The sequence below is a fragment of the Psittacula echo genome (genome assembly GCF_963264785.1).
Source record: "Psittacula echo genome assembly, chromosome: 2".
NCBI lineage: Eukaryota > Metazoa > Chordata > Aves > Psittaciformes > Psittacidae > Psittacula > Psittacula echo.
Window position 1 is genome coordinate 59,048,931 of NC_137737.1, and position 21,110 is coordinate 59,070,040.

At 42.7% G+C, this 21,110-nt stretch overlaps 1 protein-coding gene across 1 annotated transcript; it reads left to right on the top strand.

Moving 5' to 3' along the window:
* Positions 1-422: 422 nt before the first annotated feature.
* Positions 423-20,512, top strand: TMIE (transmembrane inner ear; the record flags this gene model as incomplete). Its single annotated transcript, XM_080639531.1, has 3 exons — positions 423-1,726; positions 19,805-19,954; positions 20,406-20,512. Exons 1-3 carry the CDS (start codon positions 1,495-1,497, stop codon positions 20,510-20,512), a joined length of 489 nt encoding a protein of 162 aa, XP_080495657.1. The 5' UTR covers positions 423-1,494.
* Positions 20,513-21,110: the final 598 nt, after the last annotated feature.

Below are 21,110 nucleotides of genomic sequence, written 5' to 3' on the forward strand. Positions count from 1 at the left end.
TTAGCAGTGAAGGGTCGTTAACCTCTGATTTTCTATGCTATAAATCAAGAGAATAAATGCTGCTTGCTGGTATGTGTATTCTTACTATATCATCACTGCACTGGGACCAAAGGAGTTGGTCTAGACAACCTATTTCTCTAGTAATGTTTAACACACTTTTGAAACATTTTCAACCCCATTTCAGACATGGGGAACAGAGACACACAAGAACCAAGGACTGAATCAGCAGTACGACTTAAATACCTTGTTTGCCCAACTTTTACCTACCATAGAGGCCGTCAGGTTTCTGTCTGGTCACTCCAGAGAAGTTTCTTCTGCCAAAAGCAGGTATCTATAAGGCTGTTTGATCTAGACTCTCCCATAGATGTTGAAGATCTACTCAAGAATTAAGGGCTCTGAGGTTGCGATTCATAAAATCCTAGAATGGTTTCGGTTGAAGGGACCTTAAAGCTCATCCAGTTCCAACCCTCTGCCACAGGCAGCGACACCTTCCACTAGACCAGGTTGCTCCAAGCCCTGTCCAACCTGGCTTTTATTGAAAACCCCACCTGCAAATACCGGGCAAACCACCACTAAACCACATAAGGAAAGCTGATATCACCATCTTCACAAAATAAAGCTCTTATTATAATTTCTTTTCACCTGTTTTCTCATTGCCCTCTTGCTCTTCAGTTCTAGAGCCTTTTCAAGAGCTGGAAATCAGAGTGCTTTTCTTGTTGCATCAGAGACACTCCCCTATTTAGCCAAATCCTCACTCATTTTGAAGAAAAGCAAAAGCAGGACATTATCACATCTTTTCTGACCTTTGATACAGTACAAGACACAGAATTTAATTCGAAGACCTCCTTGTTTCTCCAAATAACTGATTAAGACATGTTTTTCTGAATGACAACCAAGGTTGACACAACATCTACAAGACAACTTAAGAGCAGGTTTCTTTAGTCAAACTTGGAATTTGTGATTCAAAATATAGAAGCAAGATTTCTTAAAAAAAAAAAAAAAAAAAAAAAAGTACTGCTTATAAATGAAGGAAAATACCATAACTCTCAGTTCTTTATTTCATTTTAGTTATTACTAATTAATTGTAAAACATATTTAATGGAGAACACCACTAAAAAACTGGTTTCTGCAGAACAAGTATAAATTTAACGAAAAAAAAAGTATATTTACATCTGAAAAAAATCCACTTAATTGTAAAAATACAGATATTTTTAAGGAATAGAGGTATTTGGTCCTCTACTACTCTTTTCCACATCATGATATACGTATATATGCCTGAAAGTGCAAAAGGAGCCTGCAGTCTGAAAAAAAAAAAAAAAAAAATCTATCTTTTAAAGATAGGGATGCAGGAAAAGGAGTCTTTAGAAAAAAGCTGGGACTTGAAGAAAGAACAGCAAAAATATTTGTTTTGTAATCATGAAAATTTACAACACTTCAGATAAATTTTAAAATGGCAAAAGCTTTAGATACAAACTCTTTATTGAAGTCTCCAAAATGCTGTGGGGCAGCGAACTGGGGTCTATCGCCTTCTGTGCTATTCACATCTCTCTGACTGTTTTAGGGACCCTAGCAAATCCTAAACCACTTTTTTTCCTCCCTCTTTCCCAGGCCACCACTGAACCCCCAAAAAAGAAACCGGACCCTGTTACTTCGGAGACGGTGGTGATCTGGGGGCTGCGGCTCTGGCAGGTGATTGGTATCTTTGCCATCTTTGTCCTGGCAGTCAGTAAGTTGTAATTCTCTGCCTTGCACCAACCACAGCACCACCCCAAGTAGGACTTGTTCCTGGAGGAATACAGGCCAGGTGGCCATGGAGGTCACAGGCTGAGAATTTTTGGTCTCTGGCATCACAGGAGTACACACTTGAGGGGGGCTTTGGAGCAGGGAGAGGCAGGTGGGGTCTGTGAAGGAACCACAGATGGGCCACTGTGGCTTCATCCTGTAACATACTGATCCTAGCTGGTGGCATCCCAGAGAAGAAAAGTTACTGCAGGGCTGTGCCACAACTGTGACACACTGTGGGACTATGTTCAGCTATAGTACCACATTCAAACCCAAATGCATATTGCAGCCATGGTCCTCCCCTGTTGCACAACCATACAACCTATACGTGACCTCCTCTGGCTCTGTCCCACATGCTGCAATGTCTTGATAGGTCTGCAGTTGCAGCCAGATCTGGGGTTAAGGTCCCTAACTCATTTTCCAGGTGCCTAGACTTTCAGCTTGATTTATGCAGGGCTTTCAGGACTCAAAACCCTCCTTTTTTTTGAGCCCAAGCGCCAGGAAGCCACTGGCTGAGACCTGGTGAGTGCAGCGGGATAGGATCAGATACTTGGAGGGTCTATCTGGACATAGCCACTTCCCCACCTGAGTGTCTCCATCCTGCTTCATCCTCTTGCAGCTCACTCTCTGGGAAGAGTGTAAGTCAGCTTCACTGTGCATTACCAACTATTATCGTGAGCTTCCTTATGAGAACATCATTTAAGACACTATCATAACCCCATCAAAAATCAAAGGAAGGATCTTCTGCTCTTTCCTTGAGCCAACTATAACTTCATACAAAAATTAGACAGTTTGATACTAGTCAAACATGATAAATTGATCTCCCACCTTCTTGTTATACCCTCTAGACTCTCATAAAGTGTAACTGATTTATTTCTCCTAGCAAACAAAGTTACACCAACTCATCAAAAATTCCCTTAAACCTCTTCCTTTTCCTGTTAGGGACAAGTGAGCAGAGGGATAGAACCTGCAACCAGTACTTGAAAGTAAATCCCATCAGCTCATAGATTACCTCAAATCCTTACCCATATCTACGCATAAGGAGCAGGGAGACATAAAGGGGGCAGTGATGGTGGTCAGAAAGTGTCTGTGTGATACTTAGTTACTGGCTAGGTTTAAACCACACATCTAGGTGTTTATTTTTATTTTTTAGCATTCTCACTTTTGGTTGCGTCCCTAATTGCTTGTTAATATTAATTTCATAAGTGGAGCAATGAAGAATTTTAGAGCAACTGAAGGAAGGTCTTAAGTGCTTTCTGTACCACTTTTGCTCTCCTTCATCATAAGTGATGAGCACTCTTCAAAACAGAGTGGCCACATACAAGCTCCTGATGAAGAACAGCCACAGGAAATGCCAGCCCTGACCTATAAGCAGCTGTTGTTTAGAACACAGGTTTCCTGGGCCAGCTCTAAAACATAGTATTGGAGGGAACTGATTTCTAGTGCTCCCTGTTACTTTTTAATTTGCTGCTAAACCCCGTCTAGATGCAGCCGTGATCTAATCAAAGAGCACAGCAGTCTGTGTATTGTTGTCTCCATTGATACTGAGGGACTAAAGTCAATTCTTGTTGCCACAGACATCTCTTCGGCTGTTGTAGGTGGCCTGTATCAGTTGTTCCCTAATAGCCTTCCTGTTATGTTTCCATGCTCTGTTTAAATCAGAAGTTCGCATTTTCAAAACAAGAACAAACATTTTCATCTGTTTTCTTTTCCCCTCATTGCAGTTTCTGGGCAAACACCACACCCTGCTCCTAAAGTCTGAGGGACAACTACTCCTACAACTCTACATCAATGAAGATAATGTTAGTTCATAGGATGCCACAACACCCTTTGCAAACAATCATCAGAAACTCTGCAAGTAAAGATCGCCAAGTAGTTAAATAGTGACTCCATACACCATGTAAAATAGACATAAAAATTAACATCAGGAGCTTTAGAATGCAAGTAAACTGGTGAAGGGTGTTATTTAGCTTGGGGCATCAAATTGCACATACATTTTTGCCCCTGTGTATCTGTTTAGTTGTTCATTAGAAACTGGCTCTGTCAATACCGGGTTATTTAGGGTTAGAAGCATGGAAAGGTTGCTGTGCTGATAAACTAACACATCAGATGGTGCACTGCTTGCAGAAAAAAAGATAAGGTTTTTTTGGTTACCTTAAAACATCAGTAGCAAGAAGAAAACACCCATGAAAATTACGTAAGTGACAGCCCAGAAATGAAATACATTATAGAAAACATAGAAGGAAAGTTGCAGCCTAGTTATTTAAAGTGCTGAAAGCAGTGAATTTTGAGAAGCTAAAATACTGTTAAGGATCTGTGTTTAGACAAACAAGCAAATAGGTTATGTGCAATTCAATAAAGTAACATCTGCTTCAAGTTCTCATTAACACACACAGGTAGTTCAACAAAATCAGACCATTATCTCAGCCTGCTACACATAAATGTTATTGGAGGGGTAGGAAAGTGCTTTCTAGGTGATCACAGGGGTTTGGCTTGCTGAGTCTCGGTGTGATAAATAGATTCAGTGCACCACAGCATATAATTGAGCCAGTTTATGACTCTACTACTCTGTTACAACCTTTTTGTTTGAAGAAGCTTTCTTTCAATGAGTAGAGTGGAATTGAAAGCAACAGTACCAGCTCAGTTAGCATTATGAAAACAGTATTTGGTGAAGACAGCAACTCTTAATCAAGTCAGTGATCCAAGTCAAAACAAGGCAAGTTCAAACTTAATGAATAACTGAATCGTACAGACAGTTCTCACCAGTTTCTTGCATCTTGCTCCAGAAACATCATCCTCCTCCTCCTTCACTTTGTGATCCCCAAAGCATTGATGGTTCCCCAGCTTTAATTCTTAGGAGCAGATGTAGTTTTTTCTGTGAATGAGCTCTTGGAGGCTGCCTTGGTATCAGTCCAGAAAACTAGGCAATGTTCTACTTTTCTAATGAGCCAAGAACTGGAGAAGAGCTTCAATATGGACTCCTTATACCTGGTTCCAGAAGCACCTTCTCAGTCAGGGCAAGAGGGTGACACAACCTTCTAACAGCATTAACCCTCTGCACTAGGAGACAGAAGAATATCCTTTCCAGGGCTCCCTAGGGCCTACACATGATCCCCTTAGCTTACCATCTCACCTTGTTATCAAGGCTTGAAGGGTGTGACTACTTTGTCATGTGAATTCAGGTGAGGAGTAAATAAGGAGAGGAATTGAGATGCTTTTAAAGTTGATGTGCCTAGCTACTTCACTGTGGATGATTGTGGAGCACTTTAATTGGATTCCTTTCAGTTGAAATGGAAATAAAAGATAGTTACTCCAGAAAAGTATGGTCCCAGATAGCTAAGGGAAGCCACAGAACCAAACTAGGGTATCCCACCTGAAATAAACCACGTGGATGGCAGATCCTCCATCCTGCAAACCTGCTCCAGCTGAGTTGACAGGATTTGCAAATATAGGTATAATCTAGGTGGTTTTTCCAACTTTCGCTCTTAGGAACTACCACAAGATGGCATCATCACATAATAAATAGGGGGAAGAAAAAGGCCAGATCCAAAAGTCTCTTACACTTCCTTATTTAATGAAAATTAAAAATAAGTAAAAAATCCGACATAAAGTCCTCTCATGTGTCAACACACAACACTGAAATGGGCAAAAAGTCTCTGGGGAGATCTAACTCATAAAAAGGTTTTTGGGTAGGTTACAAACCAAAGGGAGCAACTCCTAGCTCTACCCCACAGAGATCAGAAGAGATTAAATGTTTGCACATGCAATAGCTACAAGTTTTTCTCTCTCATGCACCAACTGATAGTCAACTTTCTCAGATGCTATGTGAAACTATAGCCAGACCCATCTGTCTCTCTTTCCTTTGTTTCTGCTCTGGGACAGGACACGTCATAAGAGAAATAAAACTTTTGGAGTAAACCAGCCCACAGTAGAAGATATAACTTAGTAGCACATACAACTTAGTAGCACATACAGAGCATTATGCAGGAGATGCTGGAGGTATAACTCTCTTGGATGTGCATATCATTACACATTCTTATTTATCTACAAAAATATCAGGAACATCAAGTCTTTTTGCTACAGCTGGAGAAGGCATGAGAACTCCTCTGCCTCTGAGATTTTAGTTCAATCATTTTGTCCTTGGTTAAGGAAACCTCTTTTGGATAGAATCAGGTAGAGCAAAGAAGACCATTATGCTGATGAGTGTTCCAACAGTGTGCCTTAAAATTCTTATCAGGGCTGCCTCTCAGTAGCTGGCATAGTTCAGCTGCTCTGAATTGCTCCTCTGAGTGCTGGTTGATAAGAAGAGAGACTTGTTGCAGGCATCAGCAGGTGTAAGGCAGATAGTGAAGATAAGGTGAGTGGTCAGGAGGATTTGATTCACTCAGGAGTGCTGCTCTCTGGTTTCATGTCTTGCTTTTCCTACCCCCCCTTCTCTCCCCCCCCCCCCCCCCCCCCCCCGACTCTTAAAAGCTGTGAATAGGGGACTATTGCCCTGGTAGGATACATTGAGTCATAGTCTTGGAATCTTGCCTAGCCTGTTTCATCCAAAGATTGAAGGCTTTGCACCAGAAGTATCACAGTTCCTGAACTGTTGTGGTGGGAGGGGGACATGGTCTTGATCTATCCCTGGGAATGCCAGCAGTTGGCCTAAGGCTTGCCCTTTCCTTTGGCATCACAACCACCATCAATGTTTTTAGGCAGCCCTGTGGGATGCTTCTCTTCCTTTCTGATTTTAAGGTCTACTGTTTTCCCTTTATAAATACACCCCCAGGTCTGCTGACAGCGGCCCACAAGGAAGGGTGCAGGTAGCATGTCTCTGAGTAATGCCTCATTGATCTCTGCAGAAGCAAACCAACATCTATGTCTGGATGAAAAGCAAAATGCCTTGATGTACCAGCTGATGAAAGGCATGAATTGGGAGGAGAGGGCATAAAGGGGATGATGGGAATAGGGACAGTGTTGTGAAGAGGAATCAATGCCTTTCAGCTCCTGCCTAGAATCCTCCTTATTGTGGCAGCTTGACATAGAGCATCAACCTGGTGTTTGTCAGATACTGCAGGCAGGGGGAGACCCCTTTCCTTATCATCTAGTTTTAAATCTGTACTTTATTGAATGGAGAAAGTGAAGGAGAAGTTAGGATGGAACCGTAGCAGGAAGATCCCACATGGGGTGGGGTTGAAGCAGAGCTGTTGTTGCATCCTACTGCCATGTTATAGGCATCAGCTCATGCCTTGTTCTCAACTCCAACTGAAAACCAAGCTGGCTTTGGATGATACTTTTGGATGATTCAGCCTTCCAGTACCTAAAAGGGGACTAAAAGGAAGCTGGAGAGGGACATTTTACGAGCGCATTTAGTGGTAGGACAATGGTTTTAAGATGAAAGGAGGTCTATTAGAAGTATAAAATAGTGTGAGAGAACAAGGGAGGGAGGCTCATACTGAACAAACCTGTTCCCAGGAATCAAGTATTATTTAATGAACACCAACAAAGCTGTTGAACACCTTGAATGCAATTAGCTCAGTTTAATTCGAAGTCTTAGAGGTTTTATTTACCAACTTCCTGGAGGTGTTGAAGTATAAATGCCAGGCAAAAGATTTACACTGTTAAATAACTATTATTTTTTGGATGGCAAAACTACCCAGATGTTTCTATTAATGTGCAGAATTTCCAGTGAGGCACAGATAATTTAGGCTGGCTCAAGGATGCTTCACATGGTGCTTTCTGATGGAGGCTTTAGCTGTCTGTCTTCAAACACTGCATCACCAGCATCCTGGCTTATGGGAAACACTTGGCAGAGTGCACAGATGGATGCAAGGAGTATGTGTGGGGTCTCTATTGCAAAGAACATCACTTGGAACAAGGGATGGCTCTTACATGGGGATAAACGGTTGATCCCCTCTTTTGCCCTCAGCCCAAGATTACACATGATTATCTCTTACCATGGATGAGACATCTACTTCTGTTTTAGAGCTGCTCTGCACTTGTGTGCCTACAAAAGAGCCCAAGCCCCCAAAGTTATTGGCACCAGCACATGTAGTTCAAGTTGAGCACAAAATGTGGTGCTTAAGGGAAAATTAAGTGTCTTTTACAAAGGAAGGACCTTTTTTTTTCTTTTTTTTAAGTACTCCAATTAATAACAAGTAAATACTCTTTCTTGTTGATTATTTTAATAATAACATATACTGTTCTTGTTTTGTACTATAATGTTATCTTAAACTTCCATTGTTGTTTATGCTCACACACACACCCAAGGCTACCACAAAATCAGCTGTTGTGTTCCCTATCAGCTGAAAAGAATTGGAGATGCCATTGCCTCAGGCTGGTGTCTCTTAAATGTGTCAGCTATCAGGTCACATAGAGGTGGCTGTGTCTGGAGTCTGCAAGGGGAAAAGCTGCTGTGTTGGACCATAGTGGGGGTCCAAAACAGCTCTTCTGTGTGGGTATTCCCACCAGCTGGAAGCCTAATCTACTTCATCCGTTCATTGACCACTCATGCTCAAGACATGGGCACAGGGGGACTCTGGTATCAGAGATGGGGACTGTGGGGAGGGGCTGCTTTGCTGTATGGCACAGTGCAAGAGGTACAAGTGTGCTTGAGATCTGTGTGAAAAAAATATCACTCCTATACAGCTTTATGGATCTGAAAGTGAAAATCAGATTTACAACTGTACTGGGCAAACACACTGTGTTCTGATTTATTATTACTATTGTTATTTCAACAGACCATTGTAATTTAATTCCCGTTTTTGCCAGTTTCATGCATGATCCTGCTTCAGTGCATTTTCTCTACCCGGTGTGGAGAACAGGCACAAGCCACCATGTCACACAAAATCCAACAAACAACAAACAATAGGGATTTTGCAGATACACAAGGCAGGGTGGTAAATAACAGCCCATATTCCTGCTTCTCAGCTGGTGTAATTGAATATAGGTAGCAGCCATACATTACTTCCAGTTAATTATGAATTGAAATCTGTGTGTATCTATAGGACTACATGAGGTCTGAGGGTAGAGAGGTCTGAGCTGCACAGAGAAGATCCAAGTCTGGTTTTGGTTTTCCCAAGTCACAAGATTAGCTGTGGGAGTTGAGATCATGGGTTTTGTTGCTAGTTCTAATTTGCCAGAAAGGACAGGCTCAGCTTATTGCCCATTTTTTTAAATAAATGCCTGACGAGGTATTTCTCCTTGTTATGAAGCAATCATCCTTAGATCTTGCTTCACAGAGCTGCAGTGCTGGCTCCTCCTTGTGACAGCTTCTCTCCTTGCATTCTGGCAATGGAGAGGGCTCAGTCTCAAACCTCTTACCTCTTGGGATGTTAAATCCCACTCCTGCTGGATCTACAGGGATGTTCCAGGGGGCTACCTGTTTCTTTTTGTCCCATGCATTTCCTAGCCCATAAATCTAACTTTGCCGAGACCAAAATCTCTTAAGGAAACATTTGTTCTGATGAAAGGTTCAGCTCTAACCCATATTTTTTGCTGGTGAACTCAGAATAAATACCAAGTGGCTGTTGTTAAAGCTCTGTTCTTCTTGCCAATAGAAAGAAGAAGAAAAAGTAAATAAATAAATAAATAAATACATAAATAAAATCGTGTGGGGATAGAAGGAGCCATGCAGGGAATTGGCTGAATCTGTTCAAACAAAAGACAGTGAATAACAGCAGAAGCAAGGACCTATGGCTGGGAGAAAGGAATATAGACCTCATCTGCTAAATAAACAAACATTCAGTGACTAAATTATGATTAGTAAAAATTAGTATTATCAGAGCAATCAGTTAAGCAATGCAGCTCAGGGTGATGCTGCAGTAAGGAGTTACTTGAATGTATTAGTGTGGGTTAGTGAGATGTAGGAAAGTTTTCTGACCTCTGTATGCTGTCCTGGTGAGATGCTTGTGCCTACGGATAAAAACAAATGCTGAAAAAACAAACTTGCAGGGAAAAAAAGCTGAAAGTTCTCATCGCCGTTTGATGCCTGGAGAAAGGTCTTCAAACAAGAGTCTCACTGATCACATTGTTTAGCTTGTTGGAAAGAAGGTCAAAAGATCATATGATTGCAGCATTGAAGGACTTCAGAAAGAAAATATATATATAAAAAAAACAAACGAAAAACAAAACCAGTATTAAAGGTCTTTCTAATCTTCTGCATAGAAGAGAGAGCAGAGTCTGCAAATTAAAACCAGTTCAATTCAAATACGAATTTAAGAAATAAATGTGGTAGGGAGGGTGATCAAACATTGCCATGTTCAGCTGTTAATAGCTCTCTCCAGAGTAAAGTGGGGTTTGATCCAACATAAGTTATTTCACTCAGGCAGTAATTAAACATAATAACCTGTGATGTGCAGAAAGGTCAGATGATGTGATCTAGTGGTGTGAACAGACCCTGTTCTGGTGTTTCCAGACATCAGGAAAACATCACATATAGAGGTGTAGTCAAGATTGATGGCTGAACAAATACTGGAGTGGCCCTGACCCTTTGCAGCAGTTCTTTCAGCATATCCTCAGGTCATTTTATAAAGGTGGACATATTTAAAAACATGTTTTGCTTGAAATCATATTGTCACAGCCGTTGGGACTAGAATCTCAATCTCTTAATTCTTTGTCTCCTGTTTTTGCTTTCTAGGAAATCAGTACATTAATCCAAGTACTATATTTCCATTTAAAGAACAGCCTTAAAATGAGATAAAATACAGGACTGAGAAGATTCTTGAGAGAGCATCTAATTAATCTCTAACCTGAACTTTAAATTTAACTTTTTTACCATCTATGTCTCCGTGTTTTCTGGAAAAAAGCAGTTTCTGTGTCCCCATTACTGCAACCTGATCCCAAGCCTGATGCCAAGCCAGGATGCAGTTTCATGCCCTTTAGATGGTTGTACAGTCTTTTAAAGAAAAACCTCCTTCTTCTGCAACCCAGCTCAGGGACCTCTTTCGAGGCACTATTATCTCAGCAATAGCTCCAGTAACAGCAGTGACATCTTTAAATGAGGTGGTTCATGCACCAGCATCTTGTCAACATCTGAGCACTCAGAGTGAACCAGTCCTGCAAGCACCCACCCAAGCACTATTTTTCTTAAGAGTTTAGTAGCCCTCACTGATCCTTGCATTATCACAACTGTTAACACTGCTGTAAGTAGCTTGAACAGCCAAAATATGCTAGCTCTTCCCTTAAAGCCTCATTGCAGTCACATAGTAAGCAACTCAAACCTTCTCAAAGAGCATTTAAACACCAGTGCTGCAGTTAACTTGCCATTGAATTCATCTGCATTAATTGCTTGCATTATTAACAATGGAATGGTTGTGTAATTAACTCAGAGCAGCCCAGGCTACTTTGCTAAATGTTAATTAAATGCTTCGTTAACAGACTTATTTTTTCAAAGGGAACAAACCTCCTGTGTATTGCAACCAGTTTCCATTCAGTTTATAAAACTGTTCAGTTCTCAGTCATGGTTCTGCTGAAATATTACACCAAGCAGTCTCTGGAGAAGGTATTTCATTTACATCTTTCCCAGCTCCTAGGAGAATAAAGTTGTGTCTTTCCTTCTTTCTTTCATATTTTTTTTCCTTTTTCTTTTTTTTTTCTTTTTTTTTTTTTTTTTAATATATTTGTTGCTCAGCTAAGCTAGAAGCAATTGTGTTAATGCCAATGAGCAAAATTCACTTAAGTGAAAACTAAAGACAGATCGTGAACAGGGTAACTTGGCTGCATGGATATTTGCTTTAAGCCGATACAGCTCCTTAGTCTTTTGCATATGCTCTTAGCCTGTTTCAATTACAAAACAAAATGTTTTAGTTTAAGCCAGTGGGAGTAAACACACACCCATTACTTGGTCACAAGCATCTAATTGTTTATGATCAAAAATTCAGTGTTTAACGTTTGCTCTGTTATTGTACTTCAGATGAGAGGTTTTGGGAGCCATTTCTCAGCTCCTCCAACCTTAATAGTACCAGATATGAATATTAGGAAGATATTGCCTCCCTGTAGGAATAGTGAAAGCATGCTAAAAATCCAGAAAGGAGCAAGCCTCAGAGTTCTTCCCAAGTCAGTGTTTTTTAGTATATGCTGAAGAATAAAAATATATCACTTACAATACCTCTTTTGTCATCATAGAGAGCAAAATGTTGACTCTGTTAAAATACCCATTTCATAAGAACCACCAAGTGTTTGTTTTCTTCATAAAAAAATTACATTTCACATGATCAGCCTGGCAGAAACAATGAACAATAATTTGATATGCTGTCAGCTTGAATCTTCAGTGTAGAAAGAGAACAGCATGTGCAGGATCAGACTGAACTTTTTAATTTAAAACATAAATATTCCTTCAGAATAGGTGGCTGAATTCAACTGTGTATGTCAGATAATGGAAAAGGAAAAAAAAAAAAAGTGAGAAAATTATTTGTAGAAGGCCAACAGCAAAGCAATCCACAGCATGTTACTGAAGAAGATAAAGCCTTTATTTTAACTGTGCAGCTGACAGGAGAGGCTAATTATCACAACATCACAAGGCCATATGTTATTACTACAGAAAAGCTGAGAGAGCTGACAGAATTAAAAATTACTCCACTACATTTCATCACACAGCATGTTTCTTCTTCTGCTTTATGTGGTTTGATAGCAGAGAAACCATGAATAATGTTACCATTTCACACCTTGGTATTTTTATGGACATTCTGTCATGTTACTAGGGCACTGATACATCTTACAGAGATTTCTTCAAGTTCACCATAGCATCAGACAGGCATTAAGATAATAGTTTATTCAGGCTGCATTTTAGAAGCCTTCTAAACCATTAAAATGAAAGCTGAAATCCTGGAAAGGAAAAGGACAGCCACAGCATGAAAGAATGAAACTAAATATTGTTTGGTAGCAGTGTGATTAAAGCATTCACCTGGGGAATGAGAGAATTGGTGAATGTATAATATAAAGCAGCTATTCAAAGCTTGAAGTCAGGTCATGTGCCTGCCAATTGCAATTAATATTCCTGCAAATATTCATATCCCAAACAAAAACTTTTTGTTTAAGGTACTTTCATAGTATATATAACCCTAATCAATGTTTTCAGTATTGTTTCGGGGTTTTTTTATGTTGCAATCCTTCTACCATGAGAACATGGGTCTATCAGTTAATGTGTTCAACTGATGCCATGTCACATACTAAGCTTTGTAAGACTATTGCTTTGATGTTTAACTCTCATGGTACAGTCCAATTCTTGATATGTTATCTTATAGGAATGGATATTTTTAGTAGCCCAGAAAGATAACCATGTCCTGCCACCAACAGTGTGACCAGCAAGTCAAGGAAGGGAATTCTGCCTCTCTATTCTGCCCTGCATCCAGCTCTGGGGCCCAACACAAGAAGGACATGGAGCTGTTGGAATGAGTCCAGAGAAGGCCACAAAGATGCTCCAAGGCCTGCAGCACCTTTGCTATGGAGACAGGCTGAGAGAGCTGGGTTTGTTCAGCCTGGAGAAGAGAAGGCTCCAGGGAGACCTTAGAGCAGCTTCCAGTGCCTCAAAGGGCCAACAAGAAAGCTGGAGTAAGGCTTTTGACAAGGGCATGTGATGACAGGAGAAGGGGGAATGGCTTTAAACTGACAGAGGGGAGATTTAGATGCAATCTGAGGAAGAAGTTCTTCCCTGTGAGGGTGGTGAGGCCCTGGCACAGGTTGCCCAGAGAAGCTGTGGCTGCCCCATCCCTGGCAGTGTTCAAGGCCAGGCTGGATGTGGCTTGGAGCAGCCTGGTCTGGTGGAAGGTGTCCCAGCCTGTGGGAGGGGGCTTGGAACTGGATGAGATTTAAAGGTCCCTTCCAACCCAAACCATTCTTTGATTCTATGATTCTATGATTAACCTTGACATCAAAAAAGGCCCAGGAATCAGTACAAGTTACATTGCTTTGTGGTTCACTTGATGAATAATTTATTAGTGGCACAAATATGGCACAAATATAATCTCACTGATTTGAAGCAGGAGAAAACTTAATATATCTTTTGGGCATAAAAGAAGTGATGCTAAGATAGCTCCAAACTTCTACTATGTAACAAATATTTCTCTCTTATCTTCCAAAGTAAGAGATTCAGCTCTTCTAACTGAAGGAACAATTCACACACCTGTGTAGATCTCTGACACCGTTTGGGAAGTCCTAGGCCGTATTATCCAGCCTTTGACTCTCACTCCAGGCATCATGGCTCTTCCATGGTCCTCTGTGAGACTGGTCATTCCCATCTCTTTTTGTAATTAATGGAAAGGCAGCTGCAGAGAATGGTTTATTTTGTTTTAAGATGAGTTTATTCATCCTGTAGAGATGCTTTTCTCCCCATCAGTGATAAAGGGAGCCTGAAGTGAATAAGACTGTAATCTCTAGCCTTCGGACACACAAACCAGACCAGATGAATTGCACTCACTCTGTCTCCTGTGTCCGACCTGGAGGGGAAAACTAAGATATATAGCAAGCAATAATTTCCCACAGCAATAAAATGATCCTGGCATCAGTTTCAGTCTCCTAAAGCTCCTGTACCAAATCCTGAATCTTATTAAGTGGCATGGGTTTTCTTTTTTTCTAAAGATAATGGTAGTCAGTTCACTACTTATGTCCCTGCATGGCTTGAGCCTCACACTAAGCACAGCTTGCAAAGGGGATGGAGATAAAAGTAGCACTATATTATTTTCACGTAAGCCTCTTGCTCCAGTGGCTAGTTATGAAACATTTCACATCCCGAGACAACATAAGTCCCCAGTACCTCAGTGTAGTCCTTTATAGAATCATAGAATCATAGAATAGTTAGGGTTGGAAAGGACCTTGAGATCATCCAGTTCCAACCCCCCTGCCATGGCCAGGGACACCTCACACTAAACCATGCCACCCAAGGCCTCATCCAACATGGCTTTGAACACCGCCAAGGATGGAGCATTCACAACTTCCCTGGGCAACCCATTCCAGTGCCTCACCACCCTCTCAGTAAAAAATTTCTTCCTTATATCCAATCTAAACTTTCCCTGTTTAAGTATTAACCTGTTACCCCTTGTCCTGTCACTACAGTCGCTGATGAATAGTCCATCCCCAGCATCCTTGTAGGCCCCCTTCAGATACTGGAAGGCTGCCATGGGGTCTCCACGCAGCCTTCCCTTCTCCAGGCTGAACAGCCCCAACTTTCTCAGCCTATCTTCATACAGGAGGTGCTCCAGTCCCCTGATCATCCTCGTGGCCCTCCTCTGGACTTGTTCCAACAGTTCCACGTCCTCTTTATGTTGAGGACAGCAGAACTGCACACAATACTCCAAGTGAGGTCTTATGAGAGCAAAGTAGAGGGGCAGGATCACCTCCTTCGACCTGCTGGTCACGCTCCTCTTGATGCAGCCCAGGATACGGTTGGCTTTCTGGGCTGCGAGCGCACACTGAAGCCGGCTCATGTTCATTTTCTCATCAGCCAACACCCCCAAGTCCTTCTCTGTGGGACTGCTCTGAATCTCTTCTCTGCCCAACCTGTAGCCATGCCTGGGATTGCTCTGACCCAGGTGTAGGACCTTGCACTTGGCATGGTTAAATTTCATAAGGTTGGCATCAGCCCACCTCACAAGCGTGTCGAGGTCCCTCTGGATGGCATCCCTTCCCTCCGACGTATCAATTGAACCACACAGCTTGGTGTCATCGGCAAACTTACTGAGAGCGCACTCAATCCCACTGTCCATGTCACTGACAAAGATGTTGAACAAGACCGGTCCCAACACCGATCTCTGAGAGACACCACTCCTTACCAGTCTCCAGCTGGACATCGAGCCATTGGCCACAACTTTTTGTGTGCGGCCATCTAGCCAGTTCTTTATCCACGGAGCGGTCCACCCATCAAATTGATGTCTCTCCAATTTAGAGACAAGGATGTCGTGTGGGACAGTGTCGAACGCTTTGCACAAGTCCAGGTAGACGACGTCAACTGCTCTGCCCCTGTCCACCAGTTCCGTAGCTGCATCATAGAAGGCCACCAAATAGGTTAGGCAAGATTTCCCCTTAGTGAAGTCATGCTGGCTGTCACCAAGCACCTCCTTGTTTTTCCATGTGCCTTAGCATGCCTTCCAGGAGAATCTGCTCCAAGATTTTGCCAGGCACAGAGGTGAGACTGACTGGCCTGTAGTTCCCTGGGTCATCCATTTTCCCCTTCTTGAAAATGGGGGTTATATTTCCCTTTTTCCAGTCATTGGGAACTTCACCTGACTGCCATGATTTTTCAAATATGATGGCCAGTGTCTTAACAGCTTCATTTGCCAGCTCCTTCAGGACCCGCAGATGGATTTCGTCAGTGTCGTAGTTTAAGCCCAGGCCGTAAATGAGAACCACACAGTCTACTTCCCCCCCACCTTTCTTCCCCCCACTCCTGGAGGGACAGGGAGGAGAATCGAAAGAATGCAACTCCCACGGGTTGAGATAAGAACAGTTTAATAACTAAGGTATAACACAAATCACTACTGCTACCACCAATAATAATAATGATAAGAGAAATAACAAGGGAAGAGAATACGATACCGCCCGCTGGAAAAGAGCCCCACTGAAAAGAGGACGTGCCCTTCCGGGTAGCTCCCAGTTACATCCCCCAGCATGACATGCTGTGGTATGGAATACCTCTTTGGCTAGTTTGGGTCAGGTGTCCTGTCCCTGCTTCCTCACGGCTTCTCGTCCTTCCTGGAAGAGCATGAGACTCACAAAGTCCTTTGTCAGTCTAAACATCGGTGTTATCAGTTCTGTTCCCAGGCCGAAAGTCAAAAACACAGTGCTGCAACAGCTACTAAGAAGGAGAAAAACTGACTGCTACTGCTGAACCCAGGACAGTCAGGTTCCATGGACTTGTGTACATTTAGGTTTTTAAGATGGTCTCTAACCAGATCCTCTCCTACAGTGGGCCTAAGGTCTTCATTCTTACAGTCTCTGCGCCCGCCTTCCAAGACTTGCGTGGTGTGGTCAGAGCCTTTGCTAGTGAAGACCGAGGCAAAGAAGTCATTAAGAATCTCAGCCTTCTCCAAATCCCGGGTAGCCAGTTCTCCTGGTAGCTTCTGAAGAGGACCTACATTGTCCCTAGTCTGTCTTGTATTCGCTACGTACCTATAGAATCCCTTCCTGTTATCCTTAACATCCCTAGCCAAGTTTAATTCTAACTGGGCCTTAGCTTTCCTAACCTGGTCCCTGGCTTCCCAGACAACATCCCTGTGTTCTTTCCAGGTTGCCTGTCTCTGCTTCCACCTTCCAGAAGCCTCTTTTTTCCTTCGAATTTTCCTGAGCAGCTCCTTATCCATTCAAGGAGGTCTCCTTGCCCTCCTCCTGCACTTCCTTCTGGTTGGGATGCAACACTCCTGAGCTTGTAGCAGGTGATCCTTGAATAACAACCACCCGTCTTGGGCCCCCCTCCCCTCTAGGGCTGTATCCCATGGAACCTTACTAAGCAGGTTCCTGAAGAGGCCAAAGTCTGCTCTCTTGAAGTCCAGGGCCGTGAGCTTGCTGCACGCTCTTCTCAGTGTCCTGAGAATCTTGAATTCGACCATCTCATGATCGCTAGAACCAAGGATGCCCTGGAGCGTCACATTTCCAACCAGCCCTTCCCTGTTGGTGAGCACGAGGTCAAGCATGGCACCTCTCCTTGTCGGCTCCTCTATTACTTGCAGAAGGAAGTTGTCTTCCACACAATCGAGGAACCTCCTGGATTGCTTGTGCTGGGCCGTACCTTCACTCCAACAGATGTCAGGGTGGTTGAAGTCCCCCATGAGAACAAGGGCCTGCGAGTGTGAGGCTGTTCCTGTCTGTCTATAGAACGCTTCATCCACACATTCCTCTTGATCAGGCAGTCTGTAACAGATCCCCACAATAATGTCCCCCATTGCTGTTCTCCCTTTAACCCTGACTCACAAACTCTCTGTCGACTGCTCACCCGTCCCCAGACAGAGTTCCATACTCTCCAGCCTATCCCTAACATAAATAGCAACTCCCTGTCCTGGGTTCAGCAGTAGCAGTCATTTTTTCTACTGGTGCAGTGCTGTGTTTTGACTTTCAACCTGGGAATAATACTGATAAAGCCAATGTTTTCAGTTGTGGGTCAGAATGTTTACCCTGACCAAGGACTTTGTGAGTCTCATGCTCTGCCAGGGAGGAGGAGAAGCCGGGAGGAAGCAGGGACAGGACACCTGACCCAAACTAGCCAAAGAGGTATTCCATACCACAGCCCGTCATGCCCAGGAGGTAGAACTGAGAGTCCCTGGAAGGGCTGGATCATGACAGGGTGGGGGTGAGGTACCGGTTGGTGAGCGGTTGTATTCTCTTGCTTGTTATTTCCTTTATCATTATTACTATTAGTGGTAGCAGTAGTGATTTGTGTTATACCTTAGTTATTAAACTGTTCTTATCTCAACCAGTGGGAGTTGCATTCTTTTGATTCTCCTCCCCGTCCCTCCAGAAGCGGAGGGAAGAAAGGTGGGGGGGGAAGTGGACTGCGTGGTTCTGATTTACGGCCTGGGCTTAAACCACGACACTCCCCTTCCCCGCCTGCCAGGCCTGTCTTTTCTATAGAGCCTGTAACCTTCCATTCCAACACTCCAGTCGTAGGAGCCATCCCACCACGTTTCTGTGATGCCTACTATATCATACTCCCGTAGTTGTGCACACATCTCTAATTCCTCTTGTTTGTTCCCCATGCTACGGGCGTTTGTATAGAGGTATCTGAGCCGAGCTCCAAATGAAGCTGGCTGAGGAAGAAATTTTTTATGGGGGTGGTAAAATACTGAAACGGATTGCCCAGAGAGGTGGTAGATGCACTATCCCTGGAGACATTCAAGGCCAGTCTGGATGTGGTTCTGAGCAACCTGATCTAGCTGAAGATGTCCATGATCATTGCAGGGGGGTCAGACTGGATGAACTTGGAAGTCCCTTCCAACCCAAACTGTTCTATGGTCCTCTGATTTTATGAGTCTATGAGTCTATGATTCTATGATCCTATTTTAAGGATGCCCACAGAAAAGTAACATAAGTGTTCATAGAAATCATTAGATCTCATGCTTCTTGATATGTTTATCACCTGTGGGTCAACTAATTTTATGACTGCCAGTTTCTGAGTCTGATTGACTCTTCCCTTAAGTTGTTTTGTTATTGTCAGAGGTTGTACGTGTATCTGACCAAGTGATCATCTGATCAATGGTCTGACCAAGTCTGTGAATTCCTAGTCTAGGAAACCAATCAATAATGATTTCATTACAATGAATTGTCTGAATCATGATTAGATTTGCAGATGGAAATTCTGAAGGAACGTATATGTTTAATCATGAAGGGAAAATATGTCTTCCTAGGAGTAAAAGTGTTATCTATATCTCAAAGTCACGTAAAGAAGCCTAGCTCAGGAAAGTAGCACAATGGAATCGTAAGCTCATGATGAGGGGATTTAGGAGATCTAGTTCAATTCTTTGCCTGCCCTAAATGGAATTAGATGAAAGTCAATTAAGACATATATTGAGCTATTGTTCTGGATCTATTTTGAAATGTTTTCCTGTCAAACTCCTCATTTCTTTCTTCAGCTGAAGGCCCACAGTCCACTTATCTACCTACCACAGTAATGAATAGCTAAGATATATTGCCAGGAACCTCTAGCAATAATACCCTATTGAAGGGTGACAGTACATCTTATTTGCTGCTATCACTTCCAAAGAGATAATGAATTTAAATTGTTGCTATTCTGATGTTCAGAGACACCACTGACATATATGGCTTAAGGCAATGGTTTACATTGGTTTTGGTGGGAAAGACATGCTCAGTCCTTTACCACAGCTCAGCTGAAGTGTGACAATTTTTTATTTCCAGGTAGCTCAATTGCTTTAGATTGTGTGACCGTATCCCTCAGGCAGGTACTTCCACTAATGTAAATGTTTCCTACTGGAAGAAACTCTTCTGAAAGTAATTTTTCTTCCTGCTGTCTCCTCACTGTAAGTGGGCCAGCTTGTACTAGACAGAAATCTGCTGACTAAACTGAATGTTCCTGCTTCCCTCTTTCCTTTCCCAGTTATCACGCTGTGCTGTATCTTCAAGTGCCGGATTCCCCGGACAAAGAAAGAAATTGAGGCACGATATGCTCAACGGCAAGCAGCCAAGACATATGCTGACAAACTGGACACTGTGCCACCACTCAACGAGCTGACAGAGATCCCTGGAGGTACTTCCCATACCCATACCTACATGAGACCCATGTCTTCTTTTGGGATTGCTTTCTGTATGCGTGAATGCAAAGGGCTAGGTCCTCCCTTAGTGTAAATCAGTGTGGCTTCTTGGACACAACCATTAAGTTATTGTCACGGCTCAGTAAACCCCTGACAGTCACATGCACTAAACCTGAAGTGCCTGTGGCAGCAGGCACTGTCACTTAGATGAAAGGGACAGTTTCTCCATTGGTACAAGTCAGGGTCCTGCCTTTGAAGTTTATGTTTAAAATTTCCAGAGTCTGATTCATTTTAAGGGTCAGTTCCTGGGTTGGGAGATGTCAGCAGGAAGAAAAAGTTGTTAGTGTCACACTACCAATAAATGGCTTGCCTTTCTTTGATGGCCAAGAGTATTTCTGTCACTGGTCTCTGCTGCTCTCACTCATCTTTCCTGGTTCTGTACCCTAGGCTCTACTGAAACTCTCCTAACTCTCTCTGGTCATGTCCACTACAGACCTCTCAACTCCCTGCCTGTCGTGAAAGAAGAAGATGAAATGGCCCTGCAAGGACATTAGGGGACTGCCTTCCTGTCTGTCTGTCTGTGGCTTCTCTTTTCTGATGCGACCCATCATGCCTTGGACTCTCTGCTTCTCAGTTCCCTTTCTGCATTTGACCTCTGTTTGCTCAGTGCCTTTTCATGAACTTTTTTTCTCTTCCCTGTGTCTCTGCAAACCGTATGAACTGTAGCTTTGTAGATACTGGAAGTTTCCTTAACTCAAAATGTGATGCTTCAATCCATGAAACTGGTGAAACAGGCAGATAGCACAATTATAGAAATTTAGTTCTATACCAGCAAAATACAGAACTAAGTGCTTAACAGTAGGAATTTGCACATAACTCAGAATTTCAGAGGCTTTCAGACATCAGACTATGCCTATATTATAAACTGAGGATTGCCAGAATACCCTTTGGAGTTGAACCCAGCTCGCATAAATAAGTCCTTCTCCATACAGTTAAATTATTTCAACCTCCTTTAAAGTCAAAGGTCATCCCAAGGTCTAGTTAGTGCACTCTTACATGAATGAACAATCACACATGGAAGTGTTTAGTATTGTATCCTTCAATTTCCTGCCCAAAAGACCAAATTCTAACCAGCTATCAATAGGTACCAGA